Genomic DNA, 15,466 nt, shown 5'->3' with positions numbered 1-15,466 from the left:
AAATTGATTTAAAATATTAAAAATAGACATATATAGAACATGATGTCAAGAGACCATTAGGAGGGTATAAAAAGATAAAAGCATGACTATATAAATAAGCAGATACATTTTGAATGTGGATTCAGTGTGGATCTAGAAGTAACTTTTAAGAATTGATCTTCCAGCATACGATATTAATGAAATACACCAATATACAATGGTAGGTAATTTTTAGAATATGAACCTCTGGAGAGTAGGAACCATGTCTATAAATGTTTCTCTGTTGACATACAGACTTGTGCTTAGTGAACTTTTCACTAAGGATGTTGGTTGCTCACTTGCAGGGCACACTTGCAGAGAGAATCCGAGCAGGCGGGGCTGGAGTTCCTGCATTTTACACCAGCACAGGGTATGGGACTCTGGTACAAGAAGGAGGATCACCCATTAAATACAACAAGGATGGCAGCATTGCCATTGCCAGTAAGCCAAGAGAGGTAAGAGTGTTCTCATCCAGTTAGCATCAGGATACCTCTTTCCACATGGGATTCTGGGTGCACTTGTTGGGTTAAATAAGCATAAAATCACCTCCGTGAGAGAAAAAACACTCATTCATCTTTGTAAATATGTTAGGTAAAATTTCTAGCTAATCCAGGCATCTGCTCACAATTAAAATCACATAGAGAAACTAGAATAAATAAGAAAAGAAACTATAATCCATATATAATGTAATAGTCAAGATTAGTTATTTGAACTGATATAGTAAGTTTTAACAAATATAGGAACACTTATAATTGCTGATTATACTTATATGGAAAATAGAATAGTATGATATGTATGGTATTAAATTCTTCATGCACAGGTCCTACCTAATGTGACCACAGGAAGAATAAAATTTAGAAAATCTTAAGTTTGTCTAAAACCTTGAAAAGCAGGGAACAGTTATTATATAATGGAATAAATACTGAGTTCATATTAATGACCTTTATATTTTGTATCTTAGACACACTTTGAGCTTTTGACGGAATAACCTAGTTTTATTTAAAGTGCTGGGTAGGATGAGGCAACTTCAATCACATATTAGAGAAGAGTGGAACTCCAGATACAGGTATTTGAGGTCTTTGGATTGGAGAAATTACACAGGTCAATGTTTCATTACTGTGTTCTTTAGTATCTTTCCATTCTCCTTGTACAGATGACTCGAGAGTTAACACAGGTGGCAGAAATGCTGAGCTCATCTCTAGGGAAGTGAACACAGTAGATCAAGGGATCTCTTATCACTTCTCTGCATATAGGAATGCTGGCTCTGCCCCTCCTGTTCTGAGCGAAGATAAGGGATCATTGAACATGTCCTTTGCTGTTTAGTGTCTGTCTCCAGCTGTGTCTTCCATCTGGAGCTTTGCCTTTCTGCTGAGAGTGACCTATATTGATTTAAAGCTTTTATTAACATATTTTTCATATTCTTTCTTGCTTTTTGCCTTACTGCCTAATTATAATTAAAAGTTATCTCCACAAAGTAAAAACAGGAGCCTAATTACTAAAAATGAATCTTAGTAGTATGATAAAAGAGCCCAGAAAAATTGGGTTAATACTTCGTTAACTTGCTAGAAGTTGTAGCATTAATTCACCCTGGGAAAATATGATAGACTAGAATCCTTCTTGGGTTCATTTCTGCCTGGAGTCAGGTGCATTAATTTAGCAATTTTGTTATTTTGTCTGAACTCCCTAGGAATATGACAAATAATTTCTTGAAACAATTCTTTTTAACTCTTTATTTCCCTTGTTTAGTGTAGGAAGAGGAAATGAGGGAAGCCCTTAATCCACTGATTTTTATTGAGGTCTAAGCACCCAGTCTCCCTGCTAATGGAGAAACTGACAGTGAATGAATAAACACATGATGTCTATAGTGGAAGTGCTGTGAAGAGAAGTTGAAAAAGAGTCATCAGTGGCTCCACACCAGGGAGATGGTGTTTCAAATTGTCCAGGATAAGGTTCACCAAGCAGGTGAAATTTGGTAGAGACCTGAATAAGGTAGGAGAATGAAGCAGGTAGAGATCAGAAGGTGTGCTTTCATCAGAAGGAAGAGGAAGTGCAAGGTCCTGAGGCAGCTATAGGTTTGCCCTGTTTACGGAACAGCAGGTGGTAAGAATGAAGCAGAGTACGGGAGGCAGGGTGATAAGACTGGAGACTAAAGAGGGGCAGGAGTTGAATCCACACAGAATTTGGATTTTACTGAGTTTGGTGAGAGTTTTGAATAAGGGTAGAAGAGTGATCTGATCCGGATTGCATTTTGTAAAGATAACGGTAACAGTTGGGTGGCGAGTTTTTTTTTTTTTTTGTAGGAGACCAAGAGCAGAAGCAGCAAGAGAGGCTAAAAGGGCTGTTGTGGTAATCCAGGTAGGAGTGGAAGGTAGTTTAGGCTAAGGTGGTAATGGTGGAGTTTGTGAGAAGTGGTTGAAATTGGGATATATGCTGATAGTAGAGCCAACAGGGTTTGCTGATGAATTGGTAGTGGGGTATAAGAGAAGAATCAAGTATGCTGTATTTGCGTGTAAGCAGAGCTCTGTGTGGGACATGGAGCATTTGAGTTGTCCATTAGACTCAAGAGTAGCTGCTCAGCAGGCTCCAGTCAGGGGAGTGTTTAGAGCCAGGACAGGGATTCTGGAGGCATCAGCATATAATGTTTAAACATAAGGACGTGGGAAAGAGTGACTAGTAAGAAAAGAGGAATCCCCCAGCCCCCAGTCTACTGATTTGAAAGAGAAGGGAAGTTGTAAAAAGGAAGGAGTGATCACCTGAGAGGAGTGATCAACTGCATGGAGACATAATGTGAGTAATGTGAGGACTGGCGTTGATTGTTGGATTTGTTAAAATGGAAGTCATTGGCAACCTTAAGGAGTGTTTTTTTCTATAATGAAAACATGAAAATAAAATCTGATTAGAATGTATTAAAAAAAGAACCAGTAAGGAGGAAGTGGTGACTGTGTAACATGACCCTGTCAAGTGAGTATAATAGCTAGTTTGACAAAACCAATTCCTTCCCCCATTTTTACAGTTTAGGATAGTTGACACTCAGCAACAGCTGTTATGTAGACCCATCAGGAAATTATATAATTGGGATATAAGAGAAAAGCCAATTTCCTGACTTTGCTCTACATTAGCATATATTTATTCTAGTTTTCTAGATCTGTAAAATAATCAGCTAGTATTTAGTGATGATTTTGAAATACATAATCCATTTAAAAATACCTTTGTATATTAATATGAAGCTTAGAATTATCTTTCATATAATTTATCTAAGTTCATGTTACTAAGATCCTTATTCATCAGTGATTTCCTAAGTGCATTAATCTTTTCCAGCAGGATACTTGTCTTTAAAGAAGCTTTTCCTCTTCTTGTTCTTCTTCTTCTGTTTTTTTTTTAAAGAATCTTTTCGTTAAGAAAGGATTTCTGTTTAAAACCATTGTTAAAAGTAAATGTACTAAAGCTTTCTATGGAGGCTTTATATACAATGCACTGCGTCCGTTTGTCCACTAGGGGATGCAGTAGGAATGAGAATGGAATTCTGCCTTCAGATGGCTCCATCTTGTGCAGTGATGGAGCGATTGTGGCAACGGACATTGTTTCCTTTCTCCTCTGTTTGCATTCCCAGAGATAAATCCCCAAGAGGAAAAAAGGAACATAATGCCAAGGCGCAGTTTTGCTTTATGTTCTTACCCCCAAAATTCATGGAATTAAAAGTCAGTAAACATAAACAAAAATCAATAGCATTCAATTAGACAAGTAATGTGATAATAAAATAAGATGCTAACATTCATAGTAGCAACAGAAACCATGAAGTGTGAATAAACCTAAGGAAAAAAATACAAAGATTCTAGAGAAAATGATTAAACTATTGAAGGAGGTGGAAGGAAACTCCGGTAAATGGAGGCATGTATTACGCTCAATGGTGGGAAGATATGTCATGTCAATTTCCTCCAAATTATATGAATTTGCAGAGAATTCTGCAAATTCCAAATTCTAATTATACGAATCCCACTTAAAACTTTAACAGGTGATTATAAATTATAGATTAATGAGAGATGAATGGATTTTTATAATTCTTTTATGTGTGAAAACAATATATAGGACATTTCATGCAAATTATAGTTTTTTTCTCAGAGAGACTATTTTCCATGTTCAATAAATAATCTATACACACAAATAGTAAAATGAATAATAACACACATGGTCTATGCTTCAGGCTTGTAGAACATTCAGTTCCTCAAGTGTACCAAGCTTTCTCTTGTCACTGGGCGTTTTATGTGTCTGTTCCCTTAGCTCCCTCATGACCACTTGGAGTAAGCTCTCGCTGCCCTACACTATTTATCCTTAAAGTTTCTAAGGTTCTTTTCCCTCTGAGAAACCTTCTCTCACTAGGCTTGTATCCCTATTCTTTGACTCTACTAGAGTGCATATCACAAGCAAAGAAGACCTGTGCAAATACCTGACAATGTCCCCTTTTCTCCTGCAGGTGAGGGAGTTCAATGGTCAGCACTATATTTTGGAGGAAGCAATTACTGGAGATTTTGCTTTGGTGAAAGCTTGGAAGGCAGACCGAGCAGGAAATGTGATTTTCAGGTATAGTGATGGTTTTAAAAAATATTAATGTAATGTATGTTAGCAACTTTATATTTCCTAAAAATTCATTTTAGAAGTGGCTTAAGATCATACACACCCACGTGTGTGTGTATGTATATTGTGTGTACAGGTTTGCTGCTATGCAGTCTTGATGGTATGGTGTGCTTGTGGGAGTCCGCTCAGACTGGCTGATGTCCTTGTTGCACTGCTTGTTAAATATTTAAATCTATGACTCTTGTACGTAGGTACATGCAATTGTTTTTCTCCCTGTATATTTTAGTTGCCAAGTCTAGCTACATGCTTAAAAAAACATGACAACACACAATTTTATATATTATAATATAAAAATTTAAGACAGTAATTATGTGTACTATCTTAAAATGTCAAAGTTATTTTAATATTCTGGAAAGATATTGCTAATAATCATTTAGGTCAGTCCTTTTCAGTCCTATTAATATCTCCTAGGAAATGCATATAAAGTTCCGGCTGAAAAATTGATTAACTGTAATTATGTTGAACTTTCATTTTCATTATCTGGGTAGCCACAGGCTTTATAGATTTTAAGATCTTTTGATTATCCTAGGCATACCAAATATTTAGTATCTAGGACTTATAGATTATAGTTGTTTTTGAAAATTATGATGCCTTTGAGTATATACTCAAGAGTTTTCCAAAACTTTTGGTCTTGAAGACTTTACCTGTTAGGTTATAGAAATCATTTTCCTTCTCATAATGTTGTCATTTGCTGCTTTTAATTAGCAATTTTTCAATCTGTAGCAAATGCTGCTTTGGTGTAATCACAATGAAATTCTCAGTGACACTCTTACATTGCCTTTGTTTATTTCTGCAAGGACTTACGTGAGATTAATACTATATTTGATTTCTTGAATTTAGCCAGTTTTTTAAAGTACAACGAATGTACAACGAATTTTGGCAATTACAGAAGACATTTTACATTATCTCTTTGTGCAATGTTTGCAAATGTGTAGTTGCTTTTTAAAAAAAGATTAATGAAATTACGTACTATCAAATGGAAATTAATTATTTTAAATATTTCCATGAGTTCATCCTGTGCTCCACTGCCTGGCTCTGGTATCTAAAGAATGCACAAGGTCTATTCTAAACACCACCTTTATGCTAGTGGTTATGGAACTGGTGTGAAATGGAAGCTCTCATTACCAATGCTCAGGGACCAAGGACTACCTTCATGTTGAGTGGGACAACTGGTACAGAGTCTGTCTAGGTCAGGCTGTTGTTAAAGTGGGGCAGCCTGGGACTCCTTTGCCCTCTGATACTCTGCCCTTGGAGCTTTGGTACCTGGACATCTGGTGGAATCCAACCTATCAACTTGTGAAAGTTCATAAGGGCTTCTCTTTCAAGGACACTCCTATCCTTATACCCATCCTTGAATCTAAGCAAAGGAGATATTGGTGGCCTAAAAGAGCTAGTAAAACGTAGCTGTGACTTACACCCTTCTACCAAAGAAATTCTTCTATCAACATATACTCCCGGAAACAAAAATACATTTTAATTTTTATGGTTAGAGTAAGTATATTGAGTAATTTCGGGATATAAAATCATCAGCAAAATTGCCACTTTATTGAAAGTTTTACACCTCAGGTTCTGATGTGGGTTTTGTACTTTCAAAAATTTCATCAGAAAGTGGTTTTCGAGAATGATCTTTATAGGTGGCTCACAAATTACCAAGGAATGTTTCATTTAATTTCAACAATAGACCTCTCTTTAATAAATGTAATTACTGTACCTTTTCATGTGAAGCACTTGCTACTTTTCCTTTCTTAATATTTTAATTAAAACAAGTTGTTGAGTGAAATATTTAACCATAAAAACAAAGTAGTGTATCAGTTAAAAGATTAAAGGAAACTCACTTCAAGTAGGGTAGATTTATTAATATCCATTTTTTTTATGTATAGCTATATGTTGAACATGAAAAATAGTCCCTCAACCCCATTTAAAAAAACAGAAACCTATATAAATTGAATGAAGTGGCTATCATTTTTTAAAATTTATGAGATAGTTATAAAACTACATTAATAGAAACTATGATACGTTCTTTTCAAGAAGATTCTTCGATTCTTAGTTCATAGAAATAATTTTAATCTATACAATTTAATCTATACAATTTTAAAGCTGAAAGAGACGCTTCTTATTTTTGTCCTCTTTCCTCACTTCTTATCTCCCCACCCCTAATGCAGGAAAAGTGCGAGGAATTTCAACTTGCCAATGTGCAAAGCTGCCACAACAACAGTGGTGGAGGTAAGAGAAGAGGTTATTTCTGAATTCTTTATGTTAATTTTTTAACTTGATATCATGTATCAGTTCAAGAAAAAGCACAATAGTTCTTTTTTTTTTCTGGAGAGCAAATAATGACAGTTTTGTTGTTTTGGAAATGGAGTGATTCTATTTAAATATATAACAGTTGAAATTTGCTGCGATGCTAGTTTTCTGGTTAACTAGGCTCTCTCTACAATGCTGTCTTTGTTAAACCATGGGACCAGCTTATAAAAGTCCTTCGGTCCTTGAATGAAATAGACCTTCTTGGGTGAAATACCAAGTTGAATTTATATATATAGAATACTAGGAAAATAATAAATTCTGTCAAGAGACGTTCATTATTTTCCTGTGGTAGACACTGAATTCCTTAATGGTATAGAGTAGTACAAATAATTGCTTTGATGTTGCATTCAGAGCTGTTGAATTCAGGCACTGACTGTCCTTTGGGCATCTCAGTGTTTGGGAGAGGCTTGAATAATTCTAGAGCCTTCCTAGAGTTAGGGGTAGAAATAGGTGCTTACACAAAAACCCTGTCATTTTGGTTATACATATTTGAACCTCAAAGAAGACTTCAAATGATTCTCAAGTTGAGGCTTTGAGGATCATCTTGGAGCCAAATTTTAATGGGAGTTTGAGATAGCTTTCCCTCGGGAATGCTTTATAGGACCCCCCCCCCTTTGGGATCTGGAAATAATAATATATATTCCTAAATTTTCATACGTTGTAGCTGGCATCTTTTGATTCATGCATACCAAGATATTGTTTCATGGAGGCAGTATGGTGTATTTTTGAAACAATTGAATGTTAGAGTTCTGTTCTGCTCTTGCAAAGTGAAATGTATTATTTTTAAAGTGCTGGAGGATGTGGTACTTTTAACCTAGGCATAGTGCTTTCTTTTGCAATGACTTTGGTATATTTTGTGCATTTAAAATGAATAATGTGATTTATTCATTCTGTATGGTCTGTTTTTTATTTATTGAATCATGTTAATGACATATCCATGGCACACATCTGTAGCATTAGTGAAGAAAGGCCTATAACTTAAAATAATCAGTAGTTTAACACTGTTGATACTGTACAGACTTGGATTGGAAGGATCGAGAGAAAATCTATATGTCATTCCAGTTAAGGAACATGAGCAAAACAGCTGTTTAGGCAATGGGATTATTGTAAGTCTACCCACTTAGCATGATCATAGTAGAGGGTTCCACATGCCCATGGATTGAGTTCTAAGAACTGTGCTCTCAAAAGTGGAAAATAATTTGGAATTTTGGGTATGGTACCTAGATTGGGCATTTTCTGATATGAAAACTCTATTTTGACTTTGTGGCTTTTGTATTATTCTGAGTCTAGTGAGTACCCTGGCCCTTTGGACCCTTGTTCTGTGGTGTGCTCTATGCATGCCATTTTCTGCATTGGCCTCCAGGGTTCTGTGATTCTTCTCTTCTCTAGCCCTATCTTACTTTATTTTATGGTGGTCCTAGTGAGATGAATGGTTATGAGCTGGTCTCCGAAATGTAGCATTTAAGAGAAATCTTCAGAGATCATTAAATTATCTGCATATTCTTCTATATGCCACATATTAATAATAATAGCTACCATGAATCAAGCACTTATTATGTATAATGATAATGCCATATTCTTTATGTGCATTATCATTTTTTAGTTCTCATAATAGTCCTGCAAGGAACCATAATTATCCTTATTTTTCAAATGAGGACTTTAAAGCACAGAAAGGTTAAGGTATATACCCAAAGTCACACAGCTAGGTAGAACAAGGATAGAACCACAGAATAACTGATCTAGGGTATCTGCTTTTTTCCATTGTCATGAAATGCTTCCGTATCATTTATAAATGATGATATTTCAAATTCTTGAAAGATATTGAATCTCCAGAGGTAGTTCATTTCAATGCTATTAGAATCAAGCAGATAAGGAGATTTTTTTGCTTAACTTATTCTTCTATCCAAGGCTTTTCTTGCCAGTTATTTTGATTGTAGTCTTTTTTTCTTCTAGTATCATCAGCATTAGAGATGGCTTTGAGAAAAGCATCATCCTGTGGTCAATAGCCCTATGGATTCATTCAGTTTTTCTCTTGGATTTTTTTCATTCTGTTGTATAGCCTCTTTGATCCTTATAGCTTTTCACATATTTCCCTAAACGTGATGACTGGATGTCTATTCTAGGACTGTAGTGTCTTCAGCAGTGGGAACTGTAATAGTAACTGCATCCTATATTTTAGACAAAGACTATTTTTTTAGAACTCTTTGGCTCATTTTCTTTCCTGTAGAGATAAGGGAATGGAGGACTTTTCAGTTGTTGAACCTGAGTTAGAGCGTGTCTTCCAAAGCTCCATGCCAGCATCTTCTTACTCCATAGTGCTGCATTTTTTTGACCTTTCTTCTTGTTTACTTGAGTTTTAACTTGGGTTTTAAGTTGGGTAGAACAATAAATGTCTAAAATATCAATGGTAATTCCCTTAACCATCTTAAATATTTTTTTTCAATTTTAAATAAAGGGTGGCAAAGGAACGTCCAAGCTACCTCTTGCTTTTTTTTTCATTTCTTATTTAATTATGTAGTAATTAATTTATAATAAGTGTTTTATGTTAAGAAATAAAGCAGTATGTTTATCTTGGATTATGAAGAGAAAATCACATTTGCTCTTGACATTAATTATTTCTAGTTTCTGTAAAAGAGAAACATCAGTCTTTTTTGGAAAAGCTTTTCCTCTCAGATGTGTTCTATGCAAACTTTTATGAATTGTATAAAACCAAAGAGGTGATCTATTATGCCAGTTTTAATAAAACCAATGTGAACATTACATTCATATTTCTTGAAACTTGCAGCAATTTGCATGCTTCTTTACAAAGTTGTGACATAGTCAATGCTGGCTGTATCTTTCTCTCCATCTTAGGGGACTGGGTAGTTACTTAGGAAAAATAGTACATGTGGTTGCACATGTTGGCACGCATGCCAGAAAGATGTTTTTCTTTTTAGCCCAGACAGTGTTATTTCAGGACCTCCCTCTCTTTGAGTGGGTGAAGTCTTCCCCTGATAAGCTTTACAAGTTTAAGTGGAAAACCAGCCAGGGAATGACTCTTGGGCATTGCATTACATTTGTATGATAAGGAGCAGCAAGGACTGTTGACTCCTGCTCTGGAGGAGTCTTGTTGTCTCATCAGCCTCTCAGCTGCCCATGAGGCCCTCTGTCAGTCTCCTGTGTACACATCCCGTCATCCTGGGTTTCTTTGGGAAGTGGCCTGTTTTTACTTTTTTTTATTTTTGGGAGGTGGGGAGGGGAAGGAGCTTATAATAGAAAACCTAGGGGGAGGAATGAGAGTGCTTCACTCAGGAGACTGTTGATGCTTTGTCTCCTTCAAGCAGCCTGGCACGCATGTGCTGTCAGGAAAGGTCGTCTGACTCAGCCACTGAAGGCTGTTGCGGCTGCCTGCGACTGAAATAACCTGGCTGGTTTGGTTTTCTTTGTGCTGTCAGGCTTGTGCCGTGACTGGTGCTTTAAGACAGAAAAGGTTTATACAAGGTCCCTTCAACTATTTTAGCTAATTTCTGTGTTCAGTTAAAATAAGTATATTTATCATTATGATTTAAATAAAATTATTATATTTATACTATGGTATATTTATGTATTTGCCTATGAAAGAGTTGGCTAGATTATATGGTGTTTGGTGCACACAAATATTATTTACATGCAGCCCGTGTGGTTTATGAAGCATCATAATAAATGGAACACCTGTGAACTCACCTGATGTAAGAATTAGAGGGTTACTCATGCTCATTTCCTTCCATCTGCCTCCCCACCAAAGATAACCACTATCAAGAATATTGTGTTTATCAGTCCCCTACTTTAAAAAAAAATTCTGGGTTGTAAGGCATGGGCATATGGAAAATTATTTTCCAAAGTGAAATTCTAAGAGCCAGGGTTTGGGACCTGTGACTTCTGTGTTCTCTACCTATACCTGGCACATGACATCTCCTCTTAGGAGATTAACCAGAGGAAAAGATCAGGGTACATCTGCCATCCTGTCAAGCAGATGTGGTGTTTCTAGTTGGTGAATGAATAAAGGTGAAGATTGCACTGCAAGTGATAGTACAGATTTTTGTTTTAAATGTTTGTTGTGGAGCATGATGAACATACACAGCAGTAAGCAGAGGACCCGGTTCCAATGACTTTCAAACCACAGTCACTCCTGCCCCATCCACATCCCCATCTCCTCGCCTTCTCCCTCCTCCTGTGTTATTTTGAAACAAGCACCAGGTAAATTACAATGACATTTTAAGGAAAGGTTACTGATATCAGAAGTTCTAGTGTACCAGGCACTTTTCTAGGTTCTGGAGATACAGCAGCAAAACAGAAAAATCCCTGCCCTCAGATGTTCTGATGGTCTATCTTGATACCACATCAGATATTGCTAAATGTTAAGGAGGGAAAAAACATGAAAAGGGACATGAAATGTCAGGAAAAGGAATTTGACATAGGGTGTTCCCTAACAGCCCTCAGTGAAATGAGTTCTGAGTAAAGACCTCAAGAAAGTGAGGAAACTAGATTTGCAGCTTAGGAGGAGCCCGGTGGAAGGAGCAGTGCATGTAGAGGCCTGAGGTGGAGTGGCCGTGGTGGATTGGAGAACAGGAGTCGCACTCTCTTCCCTAAAGTGCAGGTCATAGGCTGAGGAGCCTTACGTGATAGTAGCTTTCTTGAGAGTAATGGCAATATCTTCTTCCACGGCTATGTGAAATATGATTTCTATTTTTAGTGTGTTTTATAATGGTTCCCAGGAGACAATTAAGCCTAAATCTGACATTAAAACTCTGAGGTGAATGGAGAATGTGATTTTGAGGTTGGAGTCTCCTGGCATTAGTGACACTCTGGCTTTGTTTGCAGAACTTTGTGTTGGTACTGCCTGATGAATTGTCTTAGAAATGATTAAACTGGTTTCTTTGACTTTACAATAGGAGGTGGGAACATAGTGGATTTTAACCAGGCGACTTAATCACTTCAGTGGATGCCGTGAACATTTAATCTTCATTAAGCAGGCCAATTAATGTATCAGTGTTTTAGAGACTTTGGCTATCTTGCTTCTTGCTTTAGAAAAAATGAAAATGCCTAAGGGATAAACATAATTTCTTTTCTCTTATGTTTATTTTATTCTTAATCTTTATGTTGCTAATGGCTTACGATATACAGTTTCAAAATCAGTAGAACTCATAATTTTTTTAAGAAGCAGTAAAAAGAAAAAACTGGTATAAATAGCTAAAAAATGAAGCTTCTAGCCATATAAGACGAATACTTCTAACCATGTTGAAAAACTTCATTTGACAGATCCAGTTTCAAACACACACATCCATACATAGGCAACTGCTGCTCATGCCCATGTGTGATTCATTCACACAGACATCTCTGATTGACATGTGGAGACATGATATTTATGAGAAGTTGTCTGGAATGTCAAATTTGACATTCACTGGGCGAAGCTTAGTATGCTAAATGCCCTTCACTGTACTGTAGTATTTACCTGATAAAACTCTCTAACAGAATGAGGTCAGCAATCTACCCACATGGGCCATTTGAGTTGAACACTTGACACAAGTTATTTAACAACAAAGAAAAAAGGCAAGAGAGCTATTTTATACAACATGAAAAGAAGGAATACTTTCCTCCCACCAACCTGCCATGAGCCTTGAGAACCGTTGGTCCTAAGGCAGAATACCTTCACTTTTGAGATGATGTGGTGAGTGATGGATCATGTTCACAGGGTTGATTTCTAGACCTGTTAAATTGTATAATATCTTCAATTTACATTTATTTTCCTTATGGTTTTTCAGTTATACAATTTTATTCATGCTTTTAGAAACATCTATAAATCCTATGCTACAAATTTAACCAGGTATAGAATGCTTTGACAGAAAAGATGATAGTATCCTAACATCACTAAGTGAACTGATTGTTTCTACTTGCTTCAAAGTATTGAAGTCCTTAAAGACAACATTCATTTCCTTAGTTCATGAAATGCTAAATTGATTTGAAAATATTTAGATGCTAATGAAGATGTATTTAATGAAGACATATTGTAGTTGAATAGTTTGGCAAAATAACCTCAGTAACAGAATTACTGTTATGTTAATATTTGCTGTTTCCACCAAGGAAGCAGTAAAAATAAAAATATGGACTTGGTGAATGCCCAGTGTTAACTTATGCATTTGTTTTTGAATACTCTTGGAGATCACTAAACATAATTCTTAGCCTAATGGCCATAATATACCCAAAAGAATAGCAGAATAGAAATACAGCTTATTGATGATAAAAATATATTAAACAAAGTGCTAATCTTGACATTTTACATCTTGTTGCTTGGTAACAATGCTGCAGCTATGTGAGAGAGTTCCATTATCTCAAGTACAATGGACTTCATTGCATTGTAGGGTAGAAATGCCAATGACAGCAAATCATTTGTATGCCATTATCCTCACAAAATTTTGGTGCTATTTCTTATTGTTAGTGCAGAGATCCTAAAGGAAAGTCATTTTAATAATATATCCTCCCTTTTTTTGATGGATTGGTAAATGTTATTTCTAGCTATTTTTGGCTTTTTGACTTTGTATCTATGTAATTTTTGAGGCTTCACAAATTTGTGTTTTATCAACCTGTACTATATAAATGTAGGCTTTAAAATGTCATTACAAATACGCACAATATAGGTGATGCTTCATTAGTTCTTACTGAGCATCTTTTATCTTTGCCCACCTAGACAGGGGAGAAAAAATATCTGGGCAGAATTTTTTGGTTCATGAAAAATAGTTAGGGCATATTTCTCTTCCTTCTCTAATATAGAACTTTCCTAATTTTAATGCCTAGACAAATGCCTTTTGAACTAGTGTGATTTATTTTGAATGAAAGGCTGAATCATATTGTGTATAACTGTATTTTTCCTCTATGCTATTAGTTCATAATTATTATTATTTACAGCAAAGGTTGACAAAATATGGCCTGTGGCTTGGTTTTGTACTGCCTAAGAGCTAATAATGTTTTTATGTTTCAAAGGGTTGTTAAAAAAAATTGTGAGGAGGGGAGCCAATATGGCGGACTAGAGAGACAGCTTTTGGGATCATCCCAGCTGGAAGGTCAAATGCGGGACTGAGGAAAGTGGAGAGCAGTTGCAGCTCAGGTGTGGATCACAGGGAGAGACAACAGAGACATGGAGACCCAACCGAGAAAACTGTGAAAGTGATAGAGAAAAAGATAGAGAAGAGAAGACGGCGAGTGCGGTCCAAACCCAGAGAGGCTTGGAGCCCAGTGAAAAGGCAAGGGGGACTTCTCTTCCCCCACCCAGGTACCTTCAGTCAGCATCGGGCATAAAACATTTTGGGGGCACTTCCACTCTCTCTGAGCCCAGGCATGGTGGCTAAGTAGGAATACTGGGGTGAACCAGTGATCCACAGGAGTTAGGGTATGCAAAAAGGACACTTTTCAGGAGATTGCTGAGAGAGATAAGAGTGTCAGCTATCTTACATCTAGACACTTCTTCCTCTGCACCCTGTCCAATCTTGGCATTGAAGAAAGTAATTTTAGCTCTTGGGCTGGCAGGTAGCCATAGTCCCTCTCCCCCATTGCACTGAACTGTGTAGCACAGGAACGGCTGCATATCCATGGTGGGTGCGTGTTACTGGTTGAGCCAACCACTGAGAGCAGGGCTGCTGCAATTTGTGAGCTTCCTGCCCACAGGTATTTCATGGGATCACCCCCTGGTGACTCAGATGGGTTGAAACGGGTGTCTCCCCACCATGAAAGTGGTGCAGACAGACAAGGGGAGAGACATCAGTCCCAGCCATGGGTGATGAGGAAGTCCTCGTGGACATACCAATAGGAGAATACAGAGGGGCGCTGAGGAATGGGGATCTGTGAGCACACCCATCCACCACCCCTTCTGGAGAACCACCATATTGGATACGGGTGCTGCATGTGGAGTGAATTAACACAGTCCCCGGTTCCCACGACTACCGAATGCCTTCCCTGCGGCTAGCTTAACAGGAACTGTGGGCTCTACCCCCACCTCCCAATTACAATACGGAGTGCAATCCAAGCCAAGAAACTTATGAGCGGCCACCTCTCCCAGTGGTCCCCGTGGGCAGACAGGCCTACCTTTCTTCCCTTGGGGTCTTGTGGTGGAATAGGCATACACAGTTGGGGATCCCACCTGCCAGTGTCCTGCAGAGATGAACGTTAGTGGGTCAGACAAATGGACTGAGCAGTAGTTCCATATTGGGTCTCAGACAGTGATGGGAAAGTGCTGTGAAGTTACAGGGAATCACTAGGGAGGGTGCCGACCCCATTCCGCAGAGAAACCATGCTAGTGGACAAGAGTGGAAAAAGCCTGGCCCGAAGCCATAGATCTCAAGGGATTGGTTGTGGAAACAACCTACCCAGTTTGAAGAGATTGCCCTGAACCTCATATTTGTGGCTCCCCCTAGTGGCCAGATAAGCAACCTCTGAGACCCACCTAGGTCCTGCAAATCCTCTCCGGCTATTGCAGTCCAGCCCCAATTTGTCTTGCTTCTTC

General features: G+C 37.5%; 1 protein-coding gene across 1 annotated transcript in view; it reads left to right on the top strand.

Moving 5' to 3' along the window:
- The window catches only part of OXCT1 (3-oxoacid CoA-transferase 1), a 132,883-nt gene that overhangs the window by 21,839 nt on the left and 95,578 nt on the right, over window positions 1-15,466 (top strand). Inside the window, exons 5-7 of the mRNA XM_076007993.1 lie at window positions 324-473; window positions 4,490-4,596; window positions 6,813-6,873. Coding sequence (XP_075864108.1) covers window positions 324-473; window positions 4,490-4,596; window positions 6,813-6,873 — 318 coding nt within the window. The remainder of the gene's footprint in view (window positions 1-323; window positions 474-4,489; window positions 4,597-6,812; window positions 6,874-15,466) is intronic.

This window comes from Microcebus murinus, chromosome 11 (genome assembly GCF_040939455.1).
Source record: "Microcebus murinus isolate Inina chromosome 11, M.murinus_Inina_mat1.0, whole genome shotgun sequence".
In the NCBI taxonomy this organism is placed as follows: Eukaryota; Metazoa; Chordata; class Mammalia; order Primates; family Cheirogaleidae; genus Microcebus; species Microcebus murinus.
Note: the sequence above shows the minus strand (reverse complement) of the source record. Positions and strands in the feature narration are given on the sequence as shown.